Source organism: Dendrobates tinctorius, unplaced genomic scaffold (genome assembly GCF_039654945.1).
Source record: "Dendrobates tinctorius isolate UK_male_01 unplaced genomic scaffold, ASM3965494v1 ptg000297l, whole genome shotgun sequence".
Classification (NCBI taxonomy): Eukaryota; Metazoa; Chordata; class Amphibia; order Anura; family Dendrobatidae; genus Dendrobates; species Dendrobates tinctorius.
Window position 1 is genome coordinate 3,642,093 of NW_027361964.1, and position 27,552 is coordinate 3,669,644.

General features: G+C 47.1%; 1 protein-coding gene across 6 annotated transcripts in view; it reads right to left on the reverse strand.

The window, feature by feature from the left end:
• Window positions 1–27,552, reverse strand: part of PKMYT1 (protein kinase, membrane associated tyrosine/threonine 1) — a 67,124-nt gene that overhangs the window by 1,950 nt on the left and 37,622 nt on the right. For 2 of the 6 annotated variants that reach the window (XM_073560532.1, XM_073560530.1), the window contains exons 3-8: window positions 18,744–19,240; window positions 18,560–18,666; window positions 18,279–18,451; window positions 17,915–18,165; window positions 17,695–17,784; window positions 13,021–13,720 (exon numbers count right to left, since the gene is read on the reverse strand). In XM_073560532.1, coding sequence (XP_073416633.1) covers window positions 13,492–13,720; window positions 17,695–17,784; window positions 17,915–18,165; window positions 18,279–18,451; window positions 18,560–18,666; window positions 18,744–19,240 — 1,347 coding nt within the window. In that variant the 3' untranslated portion in view covers window positions 13,021–13,491. Of the gene's footprint in view, window positions 1–13,020; window positions 13,721–17,694; window positions 17,785–17,914; window positions 18,166–18,278; window positions 18,452–18,559; window positions 18,667–18,743; window positions 19,241–27,552 lie in introns of those variants that run through there. The other 4 variants (XM_073560535.1, XM_073560531.1, XM_073560534.1 and 1 more) reach the window with 4 other exon arrangements.

The window sequence follows — 27,552 nt, forward strand, 5'->3', positions numbered from 1 at the left end:
AGAACAATAAAAATAAAAAGTCAAACATATACCAAATATTTGGTATCACTGCGTTTAGTATCTCCCGATAAAAAAAAAAAAAAAAAAAAAAGGATTAACTTGATTGCTAAACAGCGTAATAAGTGTAAAAACGCCAGAATTACATTATTTTGGTCGCCGTGACATTGCATTCAAATGCAGTACCGGGTGATGAAAAGATCGTATCTGCACCAAAATGGTATCATTAAGAACGTCAGTTCGGCGCGCAAAAAATAAGTCCTCACCTAACCCAAGATCAAGAAAAATGGACACGCTACAGGTCTCGGAATATAGCGCATTTATTTTTTACAAAGTTTGGAATTTTTTTCACCACTTAGATAAAAGAGAGTCTAAACATGTTCGGTGTCTGTGAACTTGTAATGACCTGGAGAATCATAATGGCAGGGCAGTGTTCGCATTTAGTGAACCTAGTAAAAAAAAGCCAAACAAAAAACAACTGTGGGATTGCACCTTTTTGGGCAATTTCACTGCACTTGAAATTTTTTTCCCATTTTCTAGTACACGAGATGGTAAAAGCAATGCTGTCGTTCAAAAGTACAACTCGCCCTGCAAAAAACAAGCTGTGACATGGCCATATTGACGGGAAAAAAAAAAAAAAGTTATGGCTCTGGGAAGAAGGGGAGCGAAAAACACAAAACCGAAGAAAGCACTGGGGGTTAAGGAGGGATCACCGCTTGTAACAGCTTTCTCCCAAAGGACAGGTCAGCAGAAGACAGATTAAGTGGATGATGTTCATAGGAGAGGACCATGTCGCTGTCTTACCTATCCTGTGGATCGATACTTCCGCCTTCCCAGCCCAGGAAGTTGCAGTGGCCCTGGTGGAATGAGCCTTCAAGTTTTCTGGAACTAGTACATTACTGGAGAAGTAGGCTAAGATCATCCATTTAGTTACGGTACCCCTTGTTACTCTGAGGCCTTGTAAGGAAACGAATAAGGATTCACTCTTCTTCCACTGTTAAGTTATCCAAATATTATTCCAGGACCCGTTTACCATCTAGGGGGTGACGCGTCTGCTCCTCTGCATTCTTAGGATTACTAATAAAAGGAGGAGAAACCACCATGGTTACTTACCAGTAGCCGTTTTTTCCGGAACCCATGACAGCAGCACCTGAGAGAGGGATCCGCCAGGACAGGAACCTACTGAGACATAAGGGGTGGCACCTCTCCCCCGCTTCAGTTGGGTTACAGAGCACTGAGAGGACTTCCCGGTTAGTTACATGTTTAATCCAACACCACAACACTCAAAAAACACCCTACTAATTGTGCACACCCATATGGTGAAAAGGGGAGGAATATACGGGTGCTGTCATGGGTTCCGGAAAAAATGGCTACCGGTAAGTAACCATGGTGGTTTTCCCTTCACCCATGACAGCACCACCTGAGAGATTTTTGGAGATTCGAACCACCTTAGGGAGGGACCACCGCTTGCAGCACCCTTCTACCGAAGGTTAAGTCAGCAGAGGAGGATAGATTCAACCTATAATGCTTAAAGAAGGTTGAAGGTGAGGCCCAGGTAGCGGCCTTACAAATCTGTTCAATCGATACCTCTGCTTTTTCGGCCCAGGAGGTCGCCACGGCTCTGGTGGAATGAGCCTTGATGCCTTCAGGAATCGGAATACCACTAGCTGTGTAGGCTACACTAATGGCCTCCCTAATCCATCTAGCAATAGTCCCTTTTGAAACCCCATAGCCTTTCCTGGCACCCTGAAAAGCTACGAATAGGGACTGGGACATCCTCCACTGGCTAGTCATAGATATGTATTCTACGAGAGCTCTCTTAACATCCAGATTATGGAACTTTTCCTCCCCCAGATTTTTTGGGTTCTCGCAGAAAGATGGAAGGACAATTTCCTGGCCCCAATGGAAATCTGATGCTACTTTGGGCAGATAAGCGGGGTCTGTTCTTAACACTACCCTATCCTGAAAGACTTGCGTATAAGGTGGATTTACTGAGAGCCTGTAAATCGCTTATCCTGCGGGCTGACGTGAGGGCCACTAACAGGATTGTTTTTAGGGTCAGAAACTTTAGGGGTAGCTGATGTAATGGCTCATACGGATCTTTTGTAAGGGCTTCTAGCACTAAGTTTAAATCCCAGGGGGCTATCCGGGGTATTGGGATAGGCCTAGCTCTATGGCAGGATTTAATAAATCTGGCTACCCACCTATTTGATGCCAATTTGCAGTTGTAGAGCGCCCCTAGTGCAGACACCTGAACTTTAAGTGTGTTCACTGCTAACCCCATCTGCAACCCCGATTGTAAGAACTCCAGGATGGCATTAATCGGGGGATCTTTTCCTAATGGCCTACCTAAGAACTGCAGGAACTTATTCCATGTTCTGCCGTAGATGTTAGTCGTCACTGGTTTCCTACTCTTTAACGGGGTGGCCACCAACCCGGGGGAGAACCCTCTATCCGTTAAAAGCGACCTTTCAAATTCCACGCCGTCAGATGGAATCCTTTGACCTGAGCGTGGAATATTGGACCTTGAGCTAGTAGGTCCGGGATTTCTGGCAGAACTCATGGATCGGAGAGGGACATCCTTCGTAGCAGAGCAAACCAGGGCCTTTTTGGCCAAAATGGAGCTATTACAATCACCCTGGCTTGATAGTTTCTGATTTTTCTGACAACTGTTGGGATCAGAGCCACTGGGGGGGGGGGGGGGGAACGCATAAGCTAGCCTGAAGTTCCACTGGATGTGCAATGAGTCCACTGCCCATGGTTTTTCTCTCGGGTTTAGAGAGCAGAACCTTTCTGTTTGCCTGTTGTGTTTGTTGGCAAAGAGGTCTATCACCGGTTTCCCCCAAAGCGGAGTTATTTTTTGAAAAATGGACCGGTTTAGCGCCCATTCCCCCTGCTTCAGGGTATTGCGACTCAGGAAGTCTGCCTCTATGTTTTCTGCCCCTTTTATATGTAAGGCTGTCAAGGAGTGTAGGTGTTCCTCTGCTCTGCTCAGAATGTCTGTCGCCGCTTTCATTAAGGAGTGTGATCTTGTCCCTCCTTGGTGGTTGATGTATGCCACTACTACCTTGTTGTCTGACATGATGTGTACATTTCGACCCTGGAGTAGCGGAATGAAGTGACTTAGGGCCTTGCTCACTGCCCACCGTTCTCTCAAGTTGGAGGATGCTTCCCTTTCTTGACGCGTCCAGGAACCCTGACCTATGATGCCCCTTAGGTGTGCCCCCCACCCCGAGGAGCTTGCATGTGTTAAGATTATATCTGACGTCTGTTTGTCCCACGGTATTCCCAAGGTCAGATTTCTCTTGTCCAGCCACCAATTGAGAGAGTCTCTGGTTTTTAAGGAAAGCTCCAGCTTTCCTTCTAAACGCCCTCTTAGCGATCTTTGTGCTGTTAGTATCTCCCACTGGAGTTGCCGGGTGTGAAACTGAGCCCACCTGACCGCCGGAATACAGGATATTAGGGTACCTAACAGGGACATTGCTCTTCTTAATGTCATACGTGGTTGGTTTTGGCCCGTCAAGGCCAGATTTTGCACCTTTTCTATTTTGGACTCTGGGAGCAGACACTCTTGCCTTTCTGAGTCTAGTATGAATCCTAGGAAAGTCTGTTTTTTTAGGGGTTGCAATTTTGATTTTTTGAAATAGACTATCCACCCTAATTCCTGCAAGGTGTTGATCACCCGGGTCAACTGCGCTGTACAGTGGTCCTCTGAGCTGCCTACTATGAGAAAATCGTCCAGGTATGGTATTATGACCGTGTCGTGAATCCGGAGAAAGGCTGTCACTTCCGCTATGACCTTGGTGAAAACTCTCGGGGCTATAGATATGCCAAACGGAAGAGCCCTGAACTGAAAGTGCCTTAGTGTGCCTTGAATATAAAGTGTTACCCTCAAGTATTTCTGGTAATCTGGGTGGATAGGGATGTGATAATACGCATCCTTTAAATCGACTACGGCCATGAAGCAATCTTGGTGTAGCAGCTTCACCGCCATAGTTACTGATTCCATCTTGAAGGTCGAGTTCCTTATCCATAGATTGAGCCGTTTGAGATTTATGATTGTCCTGAATGTTTGATCAGGTTTTTTAATCAGAAAAAGGGGTGAATAGAACCCCTTCCCTTCATGTAGGCGTGGTACCTCTGAGAGTACCCGCTTGTCTATCAGGCTCAGGATCTCTGTTTCTAAGGCCACCTGCTCTTCGGTCACCTTCCTGATGGGTGTGATGACGACCACGGATTTTGGCTGACGAATGAAGGGAATTTTCAGGCCTTCTGTTAGAATGGTTAGGATCCAGGCGTTGGAGATCTTCTCCCAAGCTTGGAAAAAGAGTGCCAATCCCCCCCCCCCACTGGAATACTGGCGTCACTGTGGCGACTTCTTTGAGGTGGAGGTGCCTCCACCAAACATAAATCCCGATTCTTTTTTTCTTTTATCCTCCCATCTTCTCCTGTCAGTGGGAGGGCGCCCCCTATTGAATCTCCCCCTCCGAAAGGGCTGTCTCCTCTGATCCATAGGGAATCTGGGGAAGCCTTTTTTCTTATCGCCTGCTTTCTCCAGTATATCGTCCAAGTTCTTGCCGAACAAGAATCGACCGTCGCAGGGGAGAGAGCATAATTTGGCCTTGGACTGAAGGTCACCCGGACAGCCCTTAAGCCATAACACGCGTCTATCAGCATTTGATAGTGACGCTGCCCTGGCTGTCATCCGCATAGAGTCCGCCGAGGTATCGGCCAAAAAAGCTGCTGCCCCGTGCAAGAGATACATCTCCGATAAGATTTTCTCTCTTGGGACCCTTGAAGCCAGCTTTTCTTCTAACTGCTGCAGCCAGATCATGAGGGAGCGTGCCGTGCAAGTGCCCGCTATCGCCGGTTTTAGTCCTGCTGTCGCTTCCCATGCATGCCTCAAATATGAGTCCGCCTTCTTGTCTAGCGGGTCTCTAAGAACCCCTGCGTCTTCCAGGGGCAGGGCCGACCTTTTGGAGGACCTGGACACTGCTGCATCTATTTTGGGGATTTTGTCCCTTATTTCTGCATCCTTATGATCAAAGGGATATCGTCTCTTAGAAGTGGATGGAAGGGCCCCCGATTTTTCGGGCTTTTTCCCCTCTTTCTCAATAAGTGCCTGGATTTTCTCGTTTACTGGAAAGGTTCGTTTTTTCCTCTCCTGAAGCCCCCCAAACATAATGTCCTCTAGGGTTTTAGCCGCCTTTTCTTCCTGTAGGCCCATTGTAGCTCTAATGGCCTTTAGGAGGGCGTCTGTGTCTTCTACGGGGAAACATGGTTTACCCCCCCCATGTCGCTGTCTGAGGAGTCTGATTTTTCCGCCTGAGATGACATTGACGCGGAATCCGAGGGGGAACTAGGGGGATCCTTCCTGTTTTTTTTCCCTTTTTTTCAATAGGGACTTAATTGAGCCTTCCATTTCTGACCTTAGGGCAGATATCAGATTGGCTGCGAAACTAGGCGCTTCCTCCGCCATAGTCCGCTGAATGCACGCAGCACAGAGATCTTTTTCCCAATCTCTTGCTAGGGGAGATTTACATATAGCACAATCCCTATTGTTCTTCTTGCTTCCCGCTTTTCTGGGCCTTTCCTACAGGGTGAAGCATACAACAGAAGCCCTAATTAACATAATGCTAACATTCAACGAAGATCACTCACCACCCGAAATCAAGGGTACCGGACTTGGAGGCTGCGTCGGGGCACGTGACCTGTGCTCTTTGGATCTTGAGGAGTCCCCCGACCTGCGGCTGGGGCGACTGCTGCTGGAATGGCTTCCATGCTTTCTGCCAGAGGGCTGAGAGGGAGGCAGGGACGCTGAACGTTCCTGCTCTGACTCCATGTTGCACCGCCGTTTGCTGCCGCCTTCTCTTTTTAAATACCGCGCCTCCGCTCAGGTGAGCGTCTCTCCCCTCCCCCCTGCGACCGCCGGCCGACCGCTTCAGAAAGCCGGCGTCGCACCCGGCGCCATTAAACCGTCGCCCTTCTCTGACGTCAGCCGGCGCACCCAGCATGCAACGCGCCGCTGACGTCAGCGGCCGGAAGAAGCCAGCGTCTCTCCCCTGCTATGGGGATCAAGATGCGGCGTGCGCGAGGGGAGGGCAGCGCGGTGGGGGCTTCCCGCAGACCCCGGGGATCCCACCGACGCCCGCACGAACCCGGAACCCCGGAGGGCCCAGGGACTGCGCATCCAGCACCCGACGGCCGGCACTGCAGGTGAGACACCTGTTCTTCCTCCGCCGGGACGGGGCTGGGTCCATCTTCTTTTCTTCGCCCATGACAGGTACCACCGACAGTGGGGTTCCTTCCAGGACAGGAACCCAACTGAAGCGGGGGAGAGGTGCCGCCCCTTACGTCTCAGTAGGTTCCTGTCCTGGCGGGGCTGTTATGGGTGAAGGGAAAAATATCTTGGCTCCTATAAAATGTAGATACTACTCCAGCAAGATATGCTGGGTCTGGTCACAATGTGACCACCTTTCCGTGATCTGTATAAACAGGTGGTTAGTCAATAAGGCCTGTAAGTCACAGACCCTGTGGGCTGATGTTAGGGCCACCAGTATTACCATCTTTATGGAGAGTATCCTGACTGGTAATCGGTCAAAGGGAGATCTCATTAATGCTTTCACAGACCAGGTTTATATCCCAAGGAGGCATTCTTGGGGCCGGTATCGGTCTAGATCCATCACATACCTTAACCTGATTACCCATCTATCAGCCGCTAGGGTATAATTATATAAGGCCCCCAGGGCCGACACTTGCACCTTAATAGCGCTAGTGGCCAAGCCCATCTCCGTACCTTTCAGAGGAAACTCCAATATGACCGTTATCAGATTCCCCTCCAGGATTGCATCAAACTAGACAAGAATTGTGCCAATGTCCTGCCGCCCATTCTACTTGTTACTGGCTTCCTGCTCTGAAGCAGGGTAGAGACTAGGCCCGGGGAGAAGCTTTTGGATTAATAGTGCCCTTTCAAATGCAGGTCTGACCTCTGAGGATGAAAAACTGGGCCCTACCTGAGGAGAGCCAGGGTATCTGAGAGGACCCATGGATTCAACATGGACATTATTCTCAGCCATGTGAACTATGGTCTCTTGGGCCAAAATGGAGCAATTGGAATTACCCTTGCTCTCTCCTTCCAAACCTTCCTCAATATTGCTGGAATCAACATTAACCCCTTTCTGACCTTGGCCCCCCGCTTTGATGTGGGCTCTGGCGGTGAGCCCGCATCAAAGCCTGGACATGTCAACTGTTTTGAACAGCTGACATGTGCCCGCAATAGGCGCGAGCTGACAGCGGCATTAACCCTTTTCTGATTGCTGACGGGATAGTACGTCAGCAGTCAGACGCCCCCCCTGCTTCGAGGTGGGCTCCGGCGGTGAGCCCACCTAAAAGCCGCGACATGTCAACTGTTAAACAGCTGACGTGCCTGAAATAGGCACGAGCAGAATCACCATCCGCCCGCGGCTATTAACTAGTTAAATCCTGCCATCAATTGCTGACAGTGGGCATTTAACTAGTGCTTCCAGCCGTCGGGCCGGAAGTGAGCTCATCGCCAACCCCCGTCACGTGATCGGGGGTCGGCGTCGCGTTGCTCTGATAACCAGAGGTCTCAGAGACCTCTATGGTTGTTGCAGGCAGATTGCTGTGAGCGCCACCCAGTGCTCATAGCAATGCAGTAAATCTGCTACATATGGGCAATATGCTCATCGCCCATATGTAGCAGAGGCGATCGAGTTGTGCATGATTCTAGCCTCCTATGGAGGCTATTGAAGCATGCCAAAAGTAAAAAAAAAAAAAAAGTGTTTAAAAATTAAAAAAAATTTTTTAAAAAACCTAAAAAGTTCAAAATCACCCCCCTTTCGCCACAATCAAAACAAAACAGTGAAAAATAAATCACACACATATTTGGTATCGCAGCGTTCAGAATCGCCCGATCTATAAAAAAAAAGGATTAACCTGATTGCTAAACGGTGTAGCGAGTAAAAAAAATTCAAAACGCCAGAATTACGTTTTTTTTGTCGCCGCGACATTGCATTAAAATCCAATAACGGGCGATCAAAAAGATCGTATCTGCACATAAGTGGTATCATTAAAAACGTCACCTCGGTCTGCAAAAAATAAGCCCTCACATGGCAATTTTGACGGAAAAATTAAAAAAAAAAAAAAAAGTTATGGCTCTGGAAAGAAGGGGAGCGAAAAACGAAAAATTGAAAAAAGCTCTGGTCATTAAGGGGTTAAAAAAGCATTTCCGGCTGCTGGGCTGGAAATATGCACATCACCGACCCCCGTCACGTGATCGGCGGTCAGTGATGCGATGTCATAACAACTCGAGGTCTCCTAGAGACCTCTATGGTTGTTGATGCCGGATTGCTATGAGCGCCACCCAGTGGTCGGCGCTCATAGCAATGCCGTAATTCTGCTACATATAGGCGATCTGCTCATCTCCTGTATGTAGCAGAGCTGATCAAGTTGTGGCAGCTTCTAGTCTCCCATGGAGGCTGTTGAAGCATGCCAAAATTAAAAAAAAGGTTTTAAAAAATATGAAAAATAAAAAAAATAAAAAAGTTTAAATCACACCCCCTTTCGCCCCAATCAAAATAAAATCATTTAAAAAAAAACAACAAACATTTGGTATCGCCGGGTTCAGAACCGCCTGACTTATCAATAAAAATAAAAGAAAAGGATTAACCCGATCACTAAACGGCATAGCGGGAAAGAAAATCAAAACGCCAGAATTACTTTTTTGGGGCGCTGTGACATTGCATTTAAGTGCAATAACGGGCGATCAAAAGATCGTATCTGCACAAAAGTGGCATAATCCCAGCAAAGAGAAAAAAGATGAACGGCAGACTGGGGCACACAAATCACCACATTAACAGACGGAGCTATTCATCTGAAGTATTGCGGTGTATATTTCAGTCAAATAACGGAGGTGCTTGCATGAAAAAACATGAATATTGCAATGTGAAACGAAAAAAGAAGGAATATGCAGCACTCACCGATATAGCTGAAAAACTGTGCGTCTTTATTTCACATGAATTCCATCAATGGATATGTGGACATGCAGAGCGTATAGAGGAATGCTGGGGAGGGAGGTGCTGGACAGCGGCCGTTTCGCGATTACTCCTGGACCCGTAGAAGCGAGTAATCGCGAAACGGCCGTTGTCCGGCACCTCCCTCCCCAGCATTCCTCTATACGTCCTGCATGTCCACATATCCATTGATGGAATTCATGTGAAATAAAGATGCACAGTTTTTCAGCCATTGGTGAGTGCTGCATATTTCTTCTTTTTTCGCTTCACAAAAGTGGCATAACCCGACCCCAGATCACAAAAAAATGGAGACGCTACGGGGCTCGGAAAATGGCACAATTTTTTTGGGTTTAATCAAAATTATTTTTTTTTATAGCAAACTTTGGAATTTTGTTTCACCACTTGGATAATAATGAGCATAGACATGTTTGGAATTTTTTTTCCTGTTTTGAGTACCCTACACTCCATTCATTACTGCCAGTAACTTTCATATTTGAGGAATAGTCGGCTTCTGACCCAGCTCCCCCCGACTATGCAGTCTCTGAGATGTGCTCTCCCATCCCTCAGGGCTTGCATCTGTCGTGATCACATCCCTGATCTGATAGGAGCAAGGGATTCCCTGTGACAGATTCTCCAATTCCAACCACCAAGTCATGGAATTGATAACTTTCCCTGGTAACCATCTTCCCCTCTAAATAGCCCTCAAGACTCTTTTCGCTTTCTAGAATGTCCTGCTGGAGTGTATCCGATCCCACTGGATGGCCGGAACACAGGAAGTCATTGTCCCTAGAAGTGACCCTGCCTTCCTTAGCCATAGCCAGTCTGGTCACTGCTGTTAGGGCTATGAACTTGTTCTTTTCCTCCGGGAGATGACAAGTCTGTTCTCCTCAGATGAGCCCTAGGAAACACTGAATCCTTAGTGGTTCCAGTTTTGACTTCTCCAAATTTAATATCCATCCTTGCTGAATCAGGCCGTTTCTGACTCGCATTAGTTAGCGATTGCGGTGTTCTATTGATCTACTGACCACCAAAAACATCGGCCAGATACGGAATGCAGATATTTCGTTCTCAGATGTGCCGTAACTTTCAGAATAATCTTCATAGATACCCTAGGGCCATAGAGAGGCCGAAGGGTAGAGCACTGTACTGAAAGTGCCGGACTCGCTGGTTTATATACAAGGCTACTCGAGAACTGTTGGTCTTTCACATGGATTTGGGACGTGGTGGTTAGCATCCAGTCTAGACAACAGTCTGGGAACAGCACTTTTATGGTCGATCTTATGGACTCCATCTTGAAGAGCCTGTAGGTCAGAAACTTGTTTAGTCTTTTCAGATTGACTATAGTCCTGAAGATACCGTTGTGTTTTTTTATCATTAGGAATAGGGGAGAATAGAATCCTTTCCCCTGCTGGTCTATCGGCACCTCCATCAGAACTTGTTTAAGCTTCGTACTTCTGTCTCCAGGGCTAATTGTTCTCCAGGACGTCTGGGGGTTACGATATCGGGAAGTTGTGCCGAGGAATAGACCTGAATTCCAGTTTTAACCCTGCCGTATTATTCCAAAAATACAAGTGCTGGATGAAATCTTCTCCAAGGCAGGCCTACGGGTGGCGTTTGATAAATTCGCTGACCTGACTGCCAACCTGACTCAGTCGGCCAAAGCGTCTGTGAGGAAGGAAGCAGTCCATTGCATTAGTGGGAGATTGGCCAAGATCTTATCTCTATAAGTGTAAAAGGCCCAGTCACACACAGCGCTCTCGCCAGCGAGATCGCTGATTTTGTGACGCGCCAGCGAGATCGCTGTGTGTGACGGGGATCTGCATCCGGCCCCCCTGCCGGGTATCACTGATCGTCCTGGACCATTTTTTGATCGCTGGTCTCCCGCTGGCCAGCACGCATCGCTGCGTGTAGCAGCGAGAGACCAGTGATCAGCGACGCTGGTTTCTAATGTAAACATCGGGTATCCAGGAGCCGCGGCTCCTGGATAACCCGATGTTTACATTAGAAACCAGCTTGCTCGCTGGTCCTGATCGCTGGAGGGGCGGTCTATGTGACAGCTCACCAGCGATCAGCCTAACGATGTCCCAGCGATCACATCCGTGTCGGATTGTTGGTGGGATCGCTGGGACATCGTTATGTGTAACGGGGCCTTTATTCTTAAGTTGATCCTTGAGTTGCTGTAACCATACTATCATAGATCTGGCCGTGCAGGTTGCAGCTATTGCTGGCTTTAATGCCCCCGCTGAAGATTCCTGTGTTTGTTTTAAATAGATCTCTGCTTTTTTTCTCCAGGGGATCCCTAAGAGAGTGCCAAGATCTTCGAAAGGCAAGGTAGACCTTTTGGAGGACTTTGCCACTGCTACATCAGTCCTAGGGGTTTTCTCCCACATGCCTGCTTTCGCCTCATCAAATGGGTACTTCCTCTTTGACGATGATGGTAGCGGACTGTATTTCTCGTGTCTTTTCCACACGTAATGAGCATTTTCATCTTCTCATGGACTGGGAATGAGCGCCTTCTTCTGCTCTAAACATGATGTCCTGAACCGTTCTAGGGGTTTTAGAGTCTGGTTTTCCCGTGCTTGTCTTGATGGCTTTTACTAACTTGTCAGTGTCTTCCGCCAGAAAACACAGTCTACCCCCTGTATCACTATCTGGGGAGGAGGAGGAGGAGACAGAAGAGGACTCTCAAACATGCCAATCCATCAGAATCAGATGCCTGCTGTTTTGGTCTCTTTTTCAACCCTCTCCTGCTTCATCAGATCTTTCAATGGAGGCTTTGATTTAAGATTATGGATTTTAAATCCACAGAAACCTGGGGGTCTCTTCAGAGATGGTCTTCTGAATACAATTAGGACATAGACTTTTTGTATATTTTGTATATATCACTGATCGTCCTGGGCCATTTTTTGATCGCTGGTCTCCCGCTGGCCAGCACGCATCGCCATCTTGGAGGAGCATCCCGAAATATAAGATGGTCACAACCTCCTTCCGGCCACCCCTCGATTTGCCGGTCAATCAATAAGATTTCATCAGGTACGCTGTGCACAGGGAGCCTCGGCAAGCCCTGTGCACGTGCTGACCTGGATCGTCGCATCATTAGTGTCCGTCCTCCTGCATCATCAGGGCACACTGGCTATTCCATCCCGCACCCTGCGCAGACCCGAGCAGCCCTGCTTTCCGGCACACTCATCACTGGGATGCGAGGGATCTTACACTAGCGCACGTGCACAGACCCGACGTCATGTTCCGGCGCACTCAGCATGGGGTACTCCTGTATCCCCGGCGTGCACAGACCTGGGACCTTACGTCAGCAGGAGACTTTTACCAAGAGGTCGCTGCCCGCATGCCGCTGCACACCCCAACCCGCTTGCCAGCAGGGGATTTCTCCAGTCTGGCAGGCAGACAGCCTCCAGACCTGGGTAAGTCCACGTACCGTGTATCCTTAAGGACAGGAAACCAAACACGGAGGAAAGGTACCACCATTTGTTTAGTAGGTTTCCTGTCCTTAATGAGCGAATACCTGCTCAGTTGATGCTGTCATGGAAGTAGGGGAAAAATGCCTGACTGTCATGTGAAGGGTGAGGGAGTATTTTCAGAAGTTTTTCCCCCTTTAATGAGACCCATAATCGGTTCAACGTAATTGAAAACCAAAACACTACTTTTTGCACCCGAAAAGATTTCAAATGGTGTGGTTATGTAAATCTGCACACCCTTACATTACAGAATATCCTGTCACCAGGTTTTTTTTTTTGCTTATAAACCTTGTCCATCGCCTTTAAATCTTGTAAATGGGATTCCTACATCTCCTCTATACCCCATTGATGCCCCTGCATACATCCAAAAAAGTGCTTCATTAATGTCCCACGCTGCATAATGGTGTGAAAGAGTGTTCACCCCCTTTCTGATTTCCTATTCTTTTGCATGTTTGTCACACAAATGTTTCTGACACATCAAACAAATGTAAATATTAGACAAAAAATAAGACAAGTAATCACAAAATGCAGTTTAGAAATGAAGGTGTCTATTATGGGGAAAGAAATCCAAACCTCCAGGGCCCTGGGTGAAAAAGTGATTGCCCCCTTAAAACTAACAACGGCTTGGGCCGCCCTTAGCAGCAACAACTGCAATCAAGCGTTGGCGATATCTGGCAATGAGTCTTTTACAACGCTCTGGAGGAATTTTGGTTGCTCATCTCTGCAGAATTGTTGTAAATCAGCCACATTGGAGGGTTTCCGAGCATGAAGGTCATGCCACAGCCTCTCAATCGGATTACGGTCAGGACTTTGTCTAGGCTACTCCAAAGTCTCAGTTTTGTTTTTCTTAAGCCAGAGGTGGACTTGCTGGTGTCCTTTGGATCATCATCCTGCTGTATAACCCGTGCGCTTAAGCTTGAGGTCACAAACAGATGGCCGGACATTCTCCTTCAGGATTTTTTGGTAGACAGCAGAATTCATTGTTCCATTTACCACAGCAAGTCTTCCAGGTCCTGAAGCAGAAAACATCCCCAGACCATCACACTGCCACCACCATATTTTACTGTTGGTATGAAGTTCCTTTTCTGATATGCTGTGTTACTTCTACACCAGATGTAATGGGACATACACCTTCCAAAAAGTTCAGTTTTCATGTCGTCATACCACAGGGTATTCTGCCCAAAGACTTGGGGAACATCAAGAGGTTTTCTGGCAAAACTGAAATGAGGGTAGAATATATGATCATTGGAAATGGGAGAAGAAATATTGTATGAACATATCATACCTTAAAATTATTTTTATTAAACAAATTAAAAAAAAAAAAATCCAGTGCAACATACAATGATAAAGTTTCCACCTGGGATACACAATGTCTTACCCCAGAATGGGTAGCACACCTCAGTAATGCTGTAGGTATGTCCTCTTAAATAAAGCCCAAAAATGGGATTATTTTCTTGTTTCCCCAATTGAAAACTACAGTGATACTGCCTGACTCTGGTGGTTGTCCACTATCAAGACAACGCCTTCTTGAACAAAATGTTTGGCCCCCATAAACTAAAGCCTATACTCACCTTCCGTGCCAGTGCCGTTCCCACAGTGTCAGCACTCACGGTCCTGGGCTCGAGTGTGGTTGTTACAATCAGCACTGGCGTCACGGTCTCCGGAAATATTAAACATGAAGATGAAGTCCAGGTACCTGTTATAATGCTATAGCATTGCTACAACAGGGCTTTAATAGGGTCAGAGAAGGATAGCCGCCAACAAGCAGGGGCACCAATCTCATTCATAGGGTGCCAAGCTCTGCAGTCAGGCCGCATCAGTGTAGGTTCCAGTTATGGAGGGCTATAATTATCCCATTTTTGGTCTTTATTTAGGAGGACGTACCTACTTCATTACTGAGGTGTGCTAGTACGTTACACTGTTTTTGTTTTTAATTTTAATGAAATTTTTTTTTAAGGGATTATATGTTCACACAAAACAGACAAGCCTTTATGACATTATTATTTATCGAGATGGTGCAGTGCACGAGAAGGGGGGGGGGGGGCTCACACTGGAACCGGCCCAACCCATTATTTATATAGCACCATTGATTCCATGGATGATGGGGAAGGAGACAGGAGGTTGGGGGTTGCAGTAGCTCTGATGGTGTTGAGGTGGCAGCGTGGTCCTGGCATGTTGTAAGCCTTTATGTTCTTATTGCTCAGCAGTGGGTTTCATCTTGCAGCTCAGCCATGCAGGCCATTATTGCCCGGTTTCTCTCTTAGGCTGGGGTCACGCTGCATTATAGCAGTCCGTTAGACGGACTGCGTTACAACGCGGCATAACGTGATTTAACGCAGTCAGTTAACGCCGCCTTTCCCTCCCATTAGCGGGCGCATCGCTAACGCATGCCATGATCGGCATGCGCTAGCAATGTGCCGTCATTCTGTGACTGAGCCTCGGACGCGAACTGCTATAGTGTTAACGCAGTCCGTCAACGCTATGCGTTGAACGGACTGATTTAACGCAGTGTGACCCTAGCCGTAAGGTGGAATCATGAACACTGACCTTAACTGAGACAAGTGAGGCCTGCAGGTCTTTGAATGTTGTTGTGGGGTCTTTTGTGACCTCTTGGATGAGTAGTCGCTGCGCTCTTGGGTTAATTTTGGTCGGCCGTCCACTACTGGGAAGGTTCACCACTGTTCCATGTTTTCGCCATTTGTGGATCAAGGCTCTCACTGTTTGCTGGAGTCCCAAAGCTTTATAACAGGGGTGGGGAACCTCAGGCCAGAGGGCCATTTTTGGCCCTCAATGACGTTTTATCAGGCCCTCGGGCAGATTCTCAGGGACCGCATTCTTGGGCAGGGAGCTGTATTTTAATTGCCACAAACTCATTCATTTCTTCTTGCTCTGTTAGCACACTCACACAGTGTTCACTAATGAACACTGAAGCGCATGCAATGAAAGATTACATCCTAACACGAGTGCAAGAGTCAGGATGTACTTTAAACACTAACGCCATAGCATGCAAACATGAAATATGAATTGCATTACTGCATTAGAAATATGAAAAAGTTGAAAAAGTTTAGCGCATTAAATGGCCAATTTACGTGACGGTAAGGCATTTCTCGTTTTCCAGGACCCTAACATAGTGCCAATCCTCACTTAGACTAAAGTCTTCATCTGTATGGGAACCTAATGTGAATCCTCTCCATAGACTGAAGTCTATATCTCTGTGGAGGGGTAGTGGCCCTGCTGTGATTAATAACGCCTGTGGCTAATAGGCGAAGTGCTCAGTCAGAAGGCTAATGAATACACATTTCAAAAAAACTGATCGTCACATCCAAGCATAAACTAAATGTGAACAGGTGCTTAACTAGAGTCACCAACTCATATACACGCAAACAAAATAGGAAGCACACTGTAGCGCCATAGCACGCAAACATGAAAAATGAATTGCATTACTGCATTAGAAATATGAAAAATTGAGAAAGTTTAGCACATAAAATGTCCAATTAATGTGTACCTGGAAGCCACGGTAAGGCATTTCTCGTTTTCCAGGGCCCTAACATAATGCCAATCGTCACTTAGGTTAGGGTCCTGGAAAACGAGATACGCCTTACTGTGGCTTCCAGGTACACATAACTTGGCCATTTTATGCGCTAAGCTTTCCCAATTTTTCATATTTCTAATGCAGTAATGCAATTCATTTTTCAGATTTCATGTTTGCATGCTATGGCGCTACAGAGTGCTGCCTATTTTGTTTGAGTGTATATGAGTTGGTGACTTTAGGTTAAGCACCTGTTCACATTTAGTTTATGCTTGGATGTGACGGTCAGTTTATAGAAATTTGTATTCATTAGCCTTCTGACTGAGCACTCCACCTCTTAGCCACAGGCGTTTTTAATCACAGCAGGGCCACCTGCTTGGATGTGACAGTCAGTTTTTTGAAATCTACTTCAATTTGTCATGCAGGTCCTCTAAGTGATTTCTTGATTGAGAGCAGGTGTGGATGGAACTAGGGAAAGTGAACTAAGCTTCCCAAAGATGTGATAAACCACTGTTAATATTTTTTTTGGAGGGGAGCAATCACTTTACCACACAGGGCCCTGTAGGTTTGGATTTCTTTTTCCCTTTATAAAGACCTTAATTTATAAACTGCATTTGGTGATTACTTGTGGTATCTTTGTCTAATATCTACATTTGTTTGGTGATCGGAAACATTTAAGTGTGACAAACATGCAAAAGAATAGGAAATCAGGAAAGGGGTGAACACTTTCACACCACTGCAAATTGTGTGGTCCGGTCTGATGGGCAAATCCAGATTGAGATCACCGCCGCCACGGTCCCTGCAAGATGAGGCCTTGTCTATCTGGATGGAAATGGATGACGTCTTTGTCAGGCACATTGTGCTTGATGCTGTGCAATGCGCAGGCTCACTTGTACAGCACCAGCAGGCACCTGGGCAGGGCTCCGATTATACTGTGCAGGAGCGAGGCATCCAGCATTGTGTGGATGATGTAGACGTGATCCACTACCATCCAGATAGAAGAGGTCGCTTTTGAAGAAACCGAGGCGGCACAGTGCACAATCAGAATTCGCTGTCAGATGGTCCCGGGACCACACAATTTACATGCAGACATTTTTATAACACTTTCTGAAGCATATAGGGGCATCTATAGCTATGTAGGCTATATAGGGGCTGTAGGAACCCCATTTACAGGATTTTAAAAGGTAATGGGCAGGGTTCATAAGTCATAAAACTAATTACAGGTTCTCTAAGACTTTTGTGCAGTCCTCTGAATTTCTGGCAGCGTTCAGTATTTTGGGTTGGGCTTTTATACCGGTGATGGGCAGACACCAGATACTGAAGGAACTTACATTTCTCTTTTCTTCATTCTTTGCATTTTGTCAATTGATAATGTCTTGCCCCTTCTGTGTGTGAAACTTCTGACTCAGCAGCATTTTCCACCCCTGCCTATAACTTTTGCACAGTGCCTTGTGCAGCCACACTTCCTCTAATCACATACATGGTGCACCTTTCTTTGCTGACCAGGAGTTTGGGCTGAGGTTACAGTATTAAGGCTTTTTCCTGCCCTTTTGGAGCACACGGCCGTTTCTAAGACTGTAGAGTCCCAAGAAACCAGTGTGGGTCATTAGGGTGATCTATGAATCCCCCTTCCTCGCAACTTCACAGATGACGAGTCACTTACCTCTGCCGCAGGTTATAATCCGGAGACAGATTGCGAGGAGTGGAGGTACTACCCAGAGACGGCCGCGACAACAAATCCGGAGAATGTCTGCTGCCAAATGAGAAATAACGGATAATTACAGGACGACTCATGCACAGAGTGCTGTAGGATCACTCTGCTGTACCGACTCATCGACCACAATGATGGCAGTGGACCGTGGCGAGCGCTGCAGCACACCTACCTCAGGGGGAACTCCTGTCCGTGGTAGGTGATATTTCTAGGGTAGCTTACAGGACTTGGTGGCACTTCAAAGACATCATCTCCAAGACTTTCATCCTCCCAGTCGCTGGAGAAGCTGCTTTCCAAGCAACGGTTTTGCGAGGGAGGAGTAGGTGGAGAGTCCAGAGTGGTGGCGCCCGACTCCTGGAGTAAAAGCAGCATCACTGGACGCCTCAGGGCATTGAAAACCACGGTCAGCAGCCAAAATAAGAACTGAGAATTGAGAACAGATCTTACAGGTGTGGTGCACAGGACAGCATTACAAGTCCTGACCAGTCACACAGCTGGCGGCTGACCACGCTATATAGGACTGCGGCACCCCTCACCTGGAATACAGCCCACAGCTTAGTGAAGGCTCCTCTAGTCACCAGGGCCACCCTCCGCCACCTCTCTGCCTTATGGATAGCTGGAAGACAGAGTAGCCAGTCTACAGTAGCCCGGCACCGATAGTCTGGGTCCAGCATCCCACACAGCACTTTTAGGAAATCTGGGGGAAGCTCTAGATTGGATAAAAGAATGAATGAGTCAGAAAGCAGGTAATATAAGGTCCTAGCGTGTCCACATCCCATACGGGCCAACAGTGGACAGGTTTGAGGACAGCACTCACCTGATGTGAACTCTGTTGGAAGGTGCCCCTGCCGCAGCTGCTGCCAGCCATCGCCACCCTTTGGGAGCTCCATGTTACAAGCCACTTCTAGCAATGTCATCCCCAGGCTGAGATACAAGGAAAGGTCCATTAGGAGCTAAAGAAACAACAAGGGGCACAGTACAGAAAGAAGAGGAGCACTCGCCTGAAAACATCGGCTGCCTTTGTAAACACCCCATCCAGAAGCTCTGGAGCCATATAACGGGGGTCTCCCTCCTGGGCCTCTGCACTCCCTTCTGCTCCATCCAGTTCCACCATTAGACCGAAGTCCCCGAGTTTGTAGACTCCAGAGTAAGAAATGAAGACGTTAGCTGGCTTGATGTCCAGGTGCAGCAGGTTGCGGTCATGCAGATGCTTAAGACCTCGGAGGAGGTCACAGGTTACAGCCCAGGTCTGCTGTGGTGGTAGCGGCTCGCCCAGGTCTTCAGCGTGCTGCTGCAGGCTGCAGACACACAACTCTGTCTGCAGGTAGAGCATCCGCTTCTCCTCCCAGGCCCGGACAAAGTGCAGGCAGTTCGGGTGCTTTCCGACACGTTCATGTTTCCTCACCTCCTGTAGCTTGCGGAGACGGTCAGACTCGCCGCGGAAAGGTGAAACCGAGCGCTTCACTGCATACATACATCCATCTTCACGACTCCGCACCTACAAGCAAAGAAATCCCCAGTGTCACCCTTGAGAAGCTGAAAACACCAACCTAAGAGAAAGACATGAAGGGTCTAGCGATTGTCCCCTTTACTGCCCCCTCTGCCCAACATTATATGCAATATTAATCTCAGCTATTTCTCATCTTAAGAGCGTCGTCTATTGTAGCGGATCGGAAAAATAGTTTTCTTCATATATTAAGTGTGGAGACTAATGGGGTTCAGTGTCAGAGCAGAGGGAACCACACCCTCCAAACTGCATACAGAGTTATTTCCATTGACTCTATATGTCTTGGCATTCACAGAATGCTGCTGGGCTTTTTTATACAAATTTTGCAGTCACTACAGCTTGCACTTATTCACCCTTGGGAGGTGCTGGTCAGTATTTTTTCGTACAGCAAATTTGGAGGGTGTGGCGGCTCCCTCTGCTCCGACACTGCACTCCCCCATTGACCTGCAGGTGTTCTTAAACAAGTCTACTTGCCCATTCAAATTGTAGGCTTGCAGCCCAAAAGAGACAAGTTTGTCCATTGTCATATCCATATACCTAATTTGGACGTGTCCGTGTGTCTGTGCACAATGAGTCATCCACAGCCCAACCGTCTGTCTGGGTGCAATGAGTCATCCACAGCTCAACAGTAACTTAGGTATCCATAGTTACTACCACTAGCAGCTAACTGACTATATGTGTGGGCGTAACCATGGATACCTATGTACTGTAAGGCCCTGTATAGGAGTTAAGTGACATCTAATAAGGGGAGGAGCTCTCCCTGGTGACGAGTTAAGGCATAAGCCTTTTTTGAACGTTAGCCTGGGAGGCAACACTGGGAGGCAACATTGCAAAGATGGATCAAATTGATCACGCTGCTGCACGTAGAGAAGTGAATCGCATACGGATGCATACCCTGCGTCTTAATGAAACAGAAGACTAACGAAATTGTCGAAGAACTGCTGATGTGCAGCCCGACAAGAGGGCGGCCAGAGCAAAAGAAACGAAGGAAGTAACTGAATCACTTAGAACATCTAATGCTGCACGACAACGAGCAACACGCAATGCACAAAGTGACAATCAAATTTCACAAAGACGAGAACAAGATAGAAGACGTGTCCAAAATGCAAGAGCCACTCAACGGCAGCAAGTTACATTTGCCGCTAGAGGGCTTCCTTATCAAATTGATGAGACACGTATTGAAGAGCACTCTGCTGACATTTCGACGTCAGTTCTGCCAATCTAAAAATGTCAAAGACGAAATAGCGCAGGACAAAACATTCCCTTGCTGCTGCAAGAGAGGGCGCATCCAATTACGTCCCATTCGTATGGATGATCAATTAGTCAAGTTGATGAAAGGAGAGCAACAGCACTCCAAGAACTTTATGGCTAATATAAGGCAATACAATAACTCTCTGGCTTTGGCATCAATAGGAGCACAAGTAGCGCCACCTCCTGGGCATGGTCCATACTGTTTCCGAATTCATGGACAAATTTACCACAGAACTGCCCCACTGCATCCCGCTGTGGGTAGTACTCCCAAGTACACCCAGATTTATATCTTGGACAGTGAAGAAGCATTAAGTACAAGAAGTCAAGCAAATAAAAAGTGCCTCCCAGCACTGCTGTCATCTCTTGGGAGAGAAAATGAAAGCAATTAACCCACTCGCAAGAGCCTTCACAATGATGAGGGAATTTGGAAGAGAGAAAGAGAGGATTGCTGATTTAGAAAATCGCGATCCACTCGAAATAACAATGTCAATTATAAAGGACTACAATGATGACCAGAGGCGCTACAATGCACCAAGGTTCGTAATCCCAGTGTGCGCCCGAAGGGCGAGCAATCACTCGTATGTGACCTATATGTAACGTCAGCGCGGTGGGAAATTTTCCCAAGACACTCGTGCTGATGTCAGAAAGGTGACGCGAGTTCATTGGCTGTGAACTCCCAGGACCTCTCTGACAGCACCACGAGCAGAACTTCCTCACACTCGCGGTGCCGTCAGATAGGGAATAGGAGTTCACAGGGAGACACACTCTTTCCCCCTATGCTTACTGACCACCACATTTTTTGCTCTTGATTTCTTTCAGTGTTTCTTAGAGCCAGAAAGTCACCATTTGAATTGACTTTAGTTTTGTGCCATGTCTGTGATCTGCTTTTTTCCTACAAAATTAAACAACTATTGACCATCCTCCAAGGCTGGGGATTCCAGAATTTTTGCCAGGGGTTGTACTAGCAAGTAAAGTAGAAATCAGATTGGTTGAGAATCCCTTACCTTCTAGCACCAACCTTTCAAGTTCCAGGCTGTTAAGTGCAGCCCAGTCACCTGAGGATGAAGCACTGGCCCATGAGCTAGAGTGACTGGGATCTCTGGAAGGACCCAAGGATCCATGACAGACATACTGGGCCAAAAGAGAGTTATCAGTATTACTCTTACCCTGTCCTGCCCGATTTTCCTAAGGACTGCTGGTATCAGACAGACTGGGGAAAGGCATATGCTAGGGAAAACCCCCATCTGATTCGGAGGGCATCAACTACCTAGGGATTCTCTCTCTCGGATTTGGGGAACAGAACTTTTCCACTTTGGTGTTCTGTCGGGTGGCAAAAGGTCGATCTTGGGCTCCCCCCCCCTCACTTGTTCACCAATTGTCTGAATATTGTTGCCTTGAGGGACCACTCGCACTGCAGAAGTGACCTGTGGCTCAGAAAGTCCGCTGTTACATTGTCCATCCCTTTGATATGGAGGGCACAGTGATAAGATATTGCTCTCTGCCAGACTGAAGATTTGTTTGGTTACATGCATTAAAGCCCCCGTCAGACATATCGATCTCGCTAGCGACATCACTGCTGGGTCACAAGTTTTGTGACGCAACAGCGATCTCACCAGCGAGATCGCTGTGTGTGACACTGACCAGCTACCGGCCCCCCTGCCGGTTATCGCCGGTCGTCCTGGAATGGCCAGGACATTTTTTTGATCGCTGGTCTCCCGCTGGCCAGCACGCATCACTGCGTGGCAGGCGGGAGACCAGCGATCAGCGCGCTGGTAACTAAGGTACACGTCGAGTTTCTAAGCGGTGTGCAGCGCTTAGAAACCCAATGTGTACCTTAGTTACCAGCGCGCTGGTGCAGGGAGCTCGTAACCAAGGTACACATCGGGTTTCTAAGTGCCGCGCACTGCTTAGAAACCAGATGTGCACCTTAGTTACCAGCTCCCTGCATCAGCGCACTGGTAACTAAGATAAACCGCGGGTAACTAAGCGACGTGCGTCGCATGTAACCCTCCTGTTGCTGGTGCAACCGCAACCGCGGGTAACTAAGCGACGTGCGTCGCATGTAACCCTCCTGTTGCTGGTGAAGCTGCCTGTTTGGCAACTCACCAGCGATCATGTAGCGACACCAGCGATCCTGACAAGGTCATATCGTTGTGGGATCGCTGGTGCGTCGCTATGTGTGATGGGACCCTAAGGCTTGGGACCATGTCCCCCCTTGATTATTTAGATATGCCACCATGACCTGTTTGTCCGGCAGTATCCTCACATGATGACCTTACAGGAATGGTAGAAGAGTCTGTAATGCATTATCTACTGCACGAAGTTCCAGCATATTCGAGGAGGCCTCCTTCTCTCTCAGTGACCATGTCCCCTGGACCAGGTGACTGTCCAGATTTACTCCCCACCCCCTGGGACTGGCATCTGTGGCAACTACTCTGGAGATGTGAGGAAACCACAGGACCCCCTCCTGATGGAATTTTAAGCCCAACCACCAGTGAAGAGAATGTATGACCTCCTGTGGTAGTGGTGTCAGTGTACTGTCCAGATGCCCCAGCAATGAACGCTGGCTTTCGAGGATGAACCTCTGCAAATATCTCGAGTGGATCTGGGTCCATTTCACTGCCGGGATACATGAGGTTGGGGAGCCCAGGAGGGACATAGCACTTCTGAGGTCTTTACTGAATTTTGTATTGACCTGGAGATGAGACTGAACAATTTCTCTTTCTTTTGCTCTGGCAGACGACATTCCTGCAGGTGAGAGTCGAGCAAGAGTCCTAAAAAGACCTGAGTATTCTGGACACAACCTTGATTTTTCCAGGTTTAAACACCATCCTAAGTTTTTTAAGATGTTACTGTGTCCTCCACCTGACTGTGGCTATGAGTGAAGGAATGGCCTACTATTAGGAAATCGTCCAAGTATGGGATGACTAGTCTGCTCCTGTTAGGTGGGCCATAAAATCCGCTATGAGGTTTGTGAAAACCGGAGAAGCCACTGCCAGGCCAAAGGGGAGAGTCCTGTACTGGAGGTGTCTTACAGTGCCTCCCATCGATACCGCTACTCTGAGAAATTTCCTGAACGCTGCGTGTATTGGCACGCGATAATATGCATCCTTTAGGCCAAGAACGGCCATATAGCAGCTGAATTGCCGACTTTATAGACTCCATCTTGAACTTCAGGATCTTCAAAAACTTGGTTCAGGCCCCTTAAGTTGAAGATCATTCTGTAGGAGTCATCCGGCTTCTTTATTAGGAACAGGGGAGAATAGAACCCTTCCTCCTCTGGTACATACTGCAGGACATTCTTTCCCAGGAGGCATAGAACTTAAGTTTAAAGCGCTATCTTTTCTGATACAGACGCTCGTGGGGCCGTAATGATGAATCTGTCCGTGGGATATCTCCCAAACTCCAGTCTCAACCCTGCCCCCACCAGGTTGAGAATCCAGGGACTGGATGATATCCTCTCCCAGGCTGGAAGGAAGAGGGAGAGCCTTCCTCCCACCTGGATTAGAGTCATTTGGAGAACTTACATTCTCTTCGGGAAAAGGTACCGAACAGGAACCCTTGGGAAATTTTCTGTCCGTTGTCGCGTCTCCTTTGTTCCATGGACCCTCTCCTTTTATCGTACCTTCTCCTCCAAAAGGACTGCTTAAAGGAAGGGAAGGCAGGTTTAGGGAACCCCTTTTTCATATCAGCTGTTTTTTCCAGAAGGTCATCTAAAGCCTGGCCAAATAAATACGTTCCTTTGCAGGGAAGGGAACATAACTTTGCTTTTGCCCGAGCATCTCCTGGGCAGCTTTTTAACTAGACCACCTCCGGCCTGCATTGGATAATGCAGCTGATCTTGCAGCCAACCTGGCTGAGTCGGCTGACACATCTGCCAGGAAGGCTGCTGCACCCTTGATCATTGGGAGTGTGGTTTTAATGGCATCACTGGAAGAATCCTCATCCAGCTCGCCTTCCAATGTGCTCAGCCAGACCATAAGAGACCTTGCTGCACAAGTCGCTGCGATGGCCCGTCTTAATGCCCCTGCTGACGACTCCCATGTTGCCTTGAGAAAGGTATCCGCTTTCCTATCCAGAGGGTTTTTAGCAATCAGGAGTCCTCAAAAAGAAGGGACAAACTTTTTGAGGCCTTAGATATGGCCATATGTAACTTGGAAGCTTTACCTCAGGATGAAGGTGCCTCATCTTCAAAGGGGTACTTCCTTTCAAAGGAGGATGGGCTGGGGACCTTTATTATTTGGCTTCTCCCACTCTCTAGTGATGAGACTCTGCAGTTGGTCATTCATGGGAAAACGTTTTTGGTTTTTTTCTTATCCAAGGTACCAAACAATGTCCTGGACAGATCTTTTAGGCTTCCGGTCCACCAGCACCTCAGTAACATAGCACGGCCAAAAAAGCCATGTGTCCATCCAGTTCAGACAATATTCCGTCAGAATAAATCCCCAGATCTACGTCCTTCTAAAGAACCTAACAATAACTGTAAGATGCAAAATTGTTACGCTCCAGGAAGACATCCAGGCCTCTCTTGACGACTGAGTTCGCCATCACCACCTCCTCAGGCAGGGAATTCCAGATTCTCACTGCCCTAACAGTAAAGAATCCTCTTCTATGTTGGTGGAGAAACCTTCTCTCCTCCAGACACAGAGAATGCCCCCTTGTGACCGTCACCTTCCTTGGTATAAACAGATCCTCGGAGAGATATTTGTATTGTCCCCTTATATACTTATACATGGTTATTAGATCGCCCCTCAGTCGTCTTTTTCCCAGACTATATAATCCTAATTTTGCTAATCTCTCTGGGTATTGTAGTTCCCCCATCCCCTTTATTAATCTTGTTGCCCTCCTTTGTACCCGCTCTAGTTCCATTATATCCTTCCTGAGCACCGGTGCCCAAAACTGTACACAGTCCTCCATGTGCGGTCTAACCAGGGATTATCATGGACCTGACTTCCCTAATTTGTCCACCTCTTCCAGGGGGAAGCAGTAACTTGAGCCAGGGCTGTGGAGTCGGTAAGCCAAACCTGCGACTCCGACTACTCAATTTCCCTTCCACCGACTCCGACTCCCACATATATTGCTTATATTTAAGTGAAAAATTTATTGTAGTACAATGAACATCAGACATTTAATAATTTTTATGATACAATAATCAAGATATTTAGATAGAACATAATATATATTTATTGGAATACAACTTTAGAACACAAAAAACTAATACATTGTAAATCTGTAATACACTGTATAATATCGATTACATATATACAGTACATATATATATTTAAAACACTATGTAATAAACTATATAAGTGGCAAAAAAGAGTTTTCAACAAAAACATACTAAATAACATTTGTGCAGTCTATGAATTTGTTCTGAGAAATAGAATTGCCTCCATCAGATCCTCCTTCATAGATGACCTCACATCTGACCTAATAATGTTAAGGCCAGAGAACAACCTCTCTACAGTAACTTGGGTTGGAGGTAAAGTCGTAACCACATGGGAACATCTCTAACAGTTTCCGGGTATAAAGGAATTGCCTCCTGCACAGTCAGTTTTGATGAACGGTTGAATTTTTTTTTTCTTTGAGAGCAAGTGAAACATTTTGCTGACATATGGTCAATCTGCTGCTATAGGAGACGGAGTGAAATCTTTTTCCTTGCAGCAACGCTTTGCCTGCTCCATATCATCCAAATACTTGTCAAAGTCAAACTCCTCATCTGATGAGGATGAAGATATGGCAGCAGTAGCACTGTCAGGACCCGAGTCCTCTTGCGCCTGGCAGTCCTCCTGTAGGCCACTCTTCCTAACTGCTACCTCAGTCAGAGCTCCTTTTCCTTTAGTAAGCTGTTGATCATCAAGCAATATACGATGACTTGGGTCCACATAAACAGCTGCCAGAAAAATTTTATTTTCCAATAGCTGTGCCTCTCTCAGTTTCATTGAATTAAATCTCCTCTTTGGGACAGGCAAAATAGCAAGTTCTTCCACTCACTTATGAAAATGCCAGGAGTTAAATCCTCAGCTTGTAATTTTTTAGTCATGGTAAATAGGCGATTAAGCAATTCCTTCAATTCAGCCACCTGTGTCCATTGACCTTCATTTAAGGTTACCTGAGGGTTCGCCATATCTATAAGAAACGGTTTTAGCCAGGATCAAAACTAGGGGGGCAGAACCTCATACTGTTCTGCAGAATCTCATACTGCACACCCCTAAACTTGAAAATAAAGCCTACACCTTAAGATGTGGTGAATGCAGTCTATTTATTCCAACTATCAATTGATGTGTTACTGAAGACGAGCAATGCCTGTCCTGGGTGTCCTTTTGGGCAGCTATGAGGTGTATCTGACTGGTGCTTTAAAAAAAAAAAAATAAAAAAAAAAAAAGAAGGAGTGTTAAGGGCATGTCACACTAGGAGATATCGCTAGCAATATCGCTATATCTAGTGACATTATAGCGATATCGCTGTGTCTGATACTTACCTATGACCGGCTCCCCCGCTGGTTATCGCTGATCGCACGAGAACGTTCAGGACTGTTTCTCGTCGGTCACTTCCTGCGGCGCTTCCTGCTGTGAGGACGAGCGACGCGTGGAGCCGGGCGGGAGGACGCAGGATCGCCTGGTGTGACAGGTAAGTAGCGATCCCCGTCCCCTACAATGTCGCTAGTGAGATCTGCCTGTGTGGCAGCTCACTAGCGACCACTTAGCGATGTACCAGCGATCCTGACCGCGTCATATCGCTGGTCGGGATCGCTGGTACATCGCTAAGTGTGACAGTACCTTTAGTCTGTGTGCTACCCGGCTTTCATTCTTTTTTGGTACAGATAAGATATGGATAAATGGATAGAGCAGATTTCTAATCTGCTTTTGCAAACATCTATAAGCTCAAAAACCTTTCAGGTGATGCGGTTTTTTAAAAAGCTGATCGGCTTTTGCTGCTGAAAAACGTATCCTCAAAAAACGCAGGAAAAACGCTGTGTGTGAATGTAGCCTTAGATCAAGAATAGAACAGTCATTTATAGGACATTTCATAACTTTCCCAAATTCCTATGA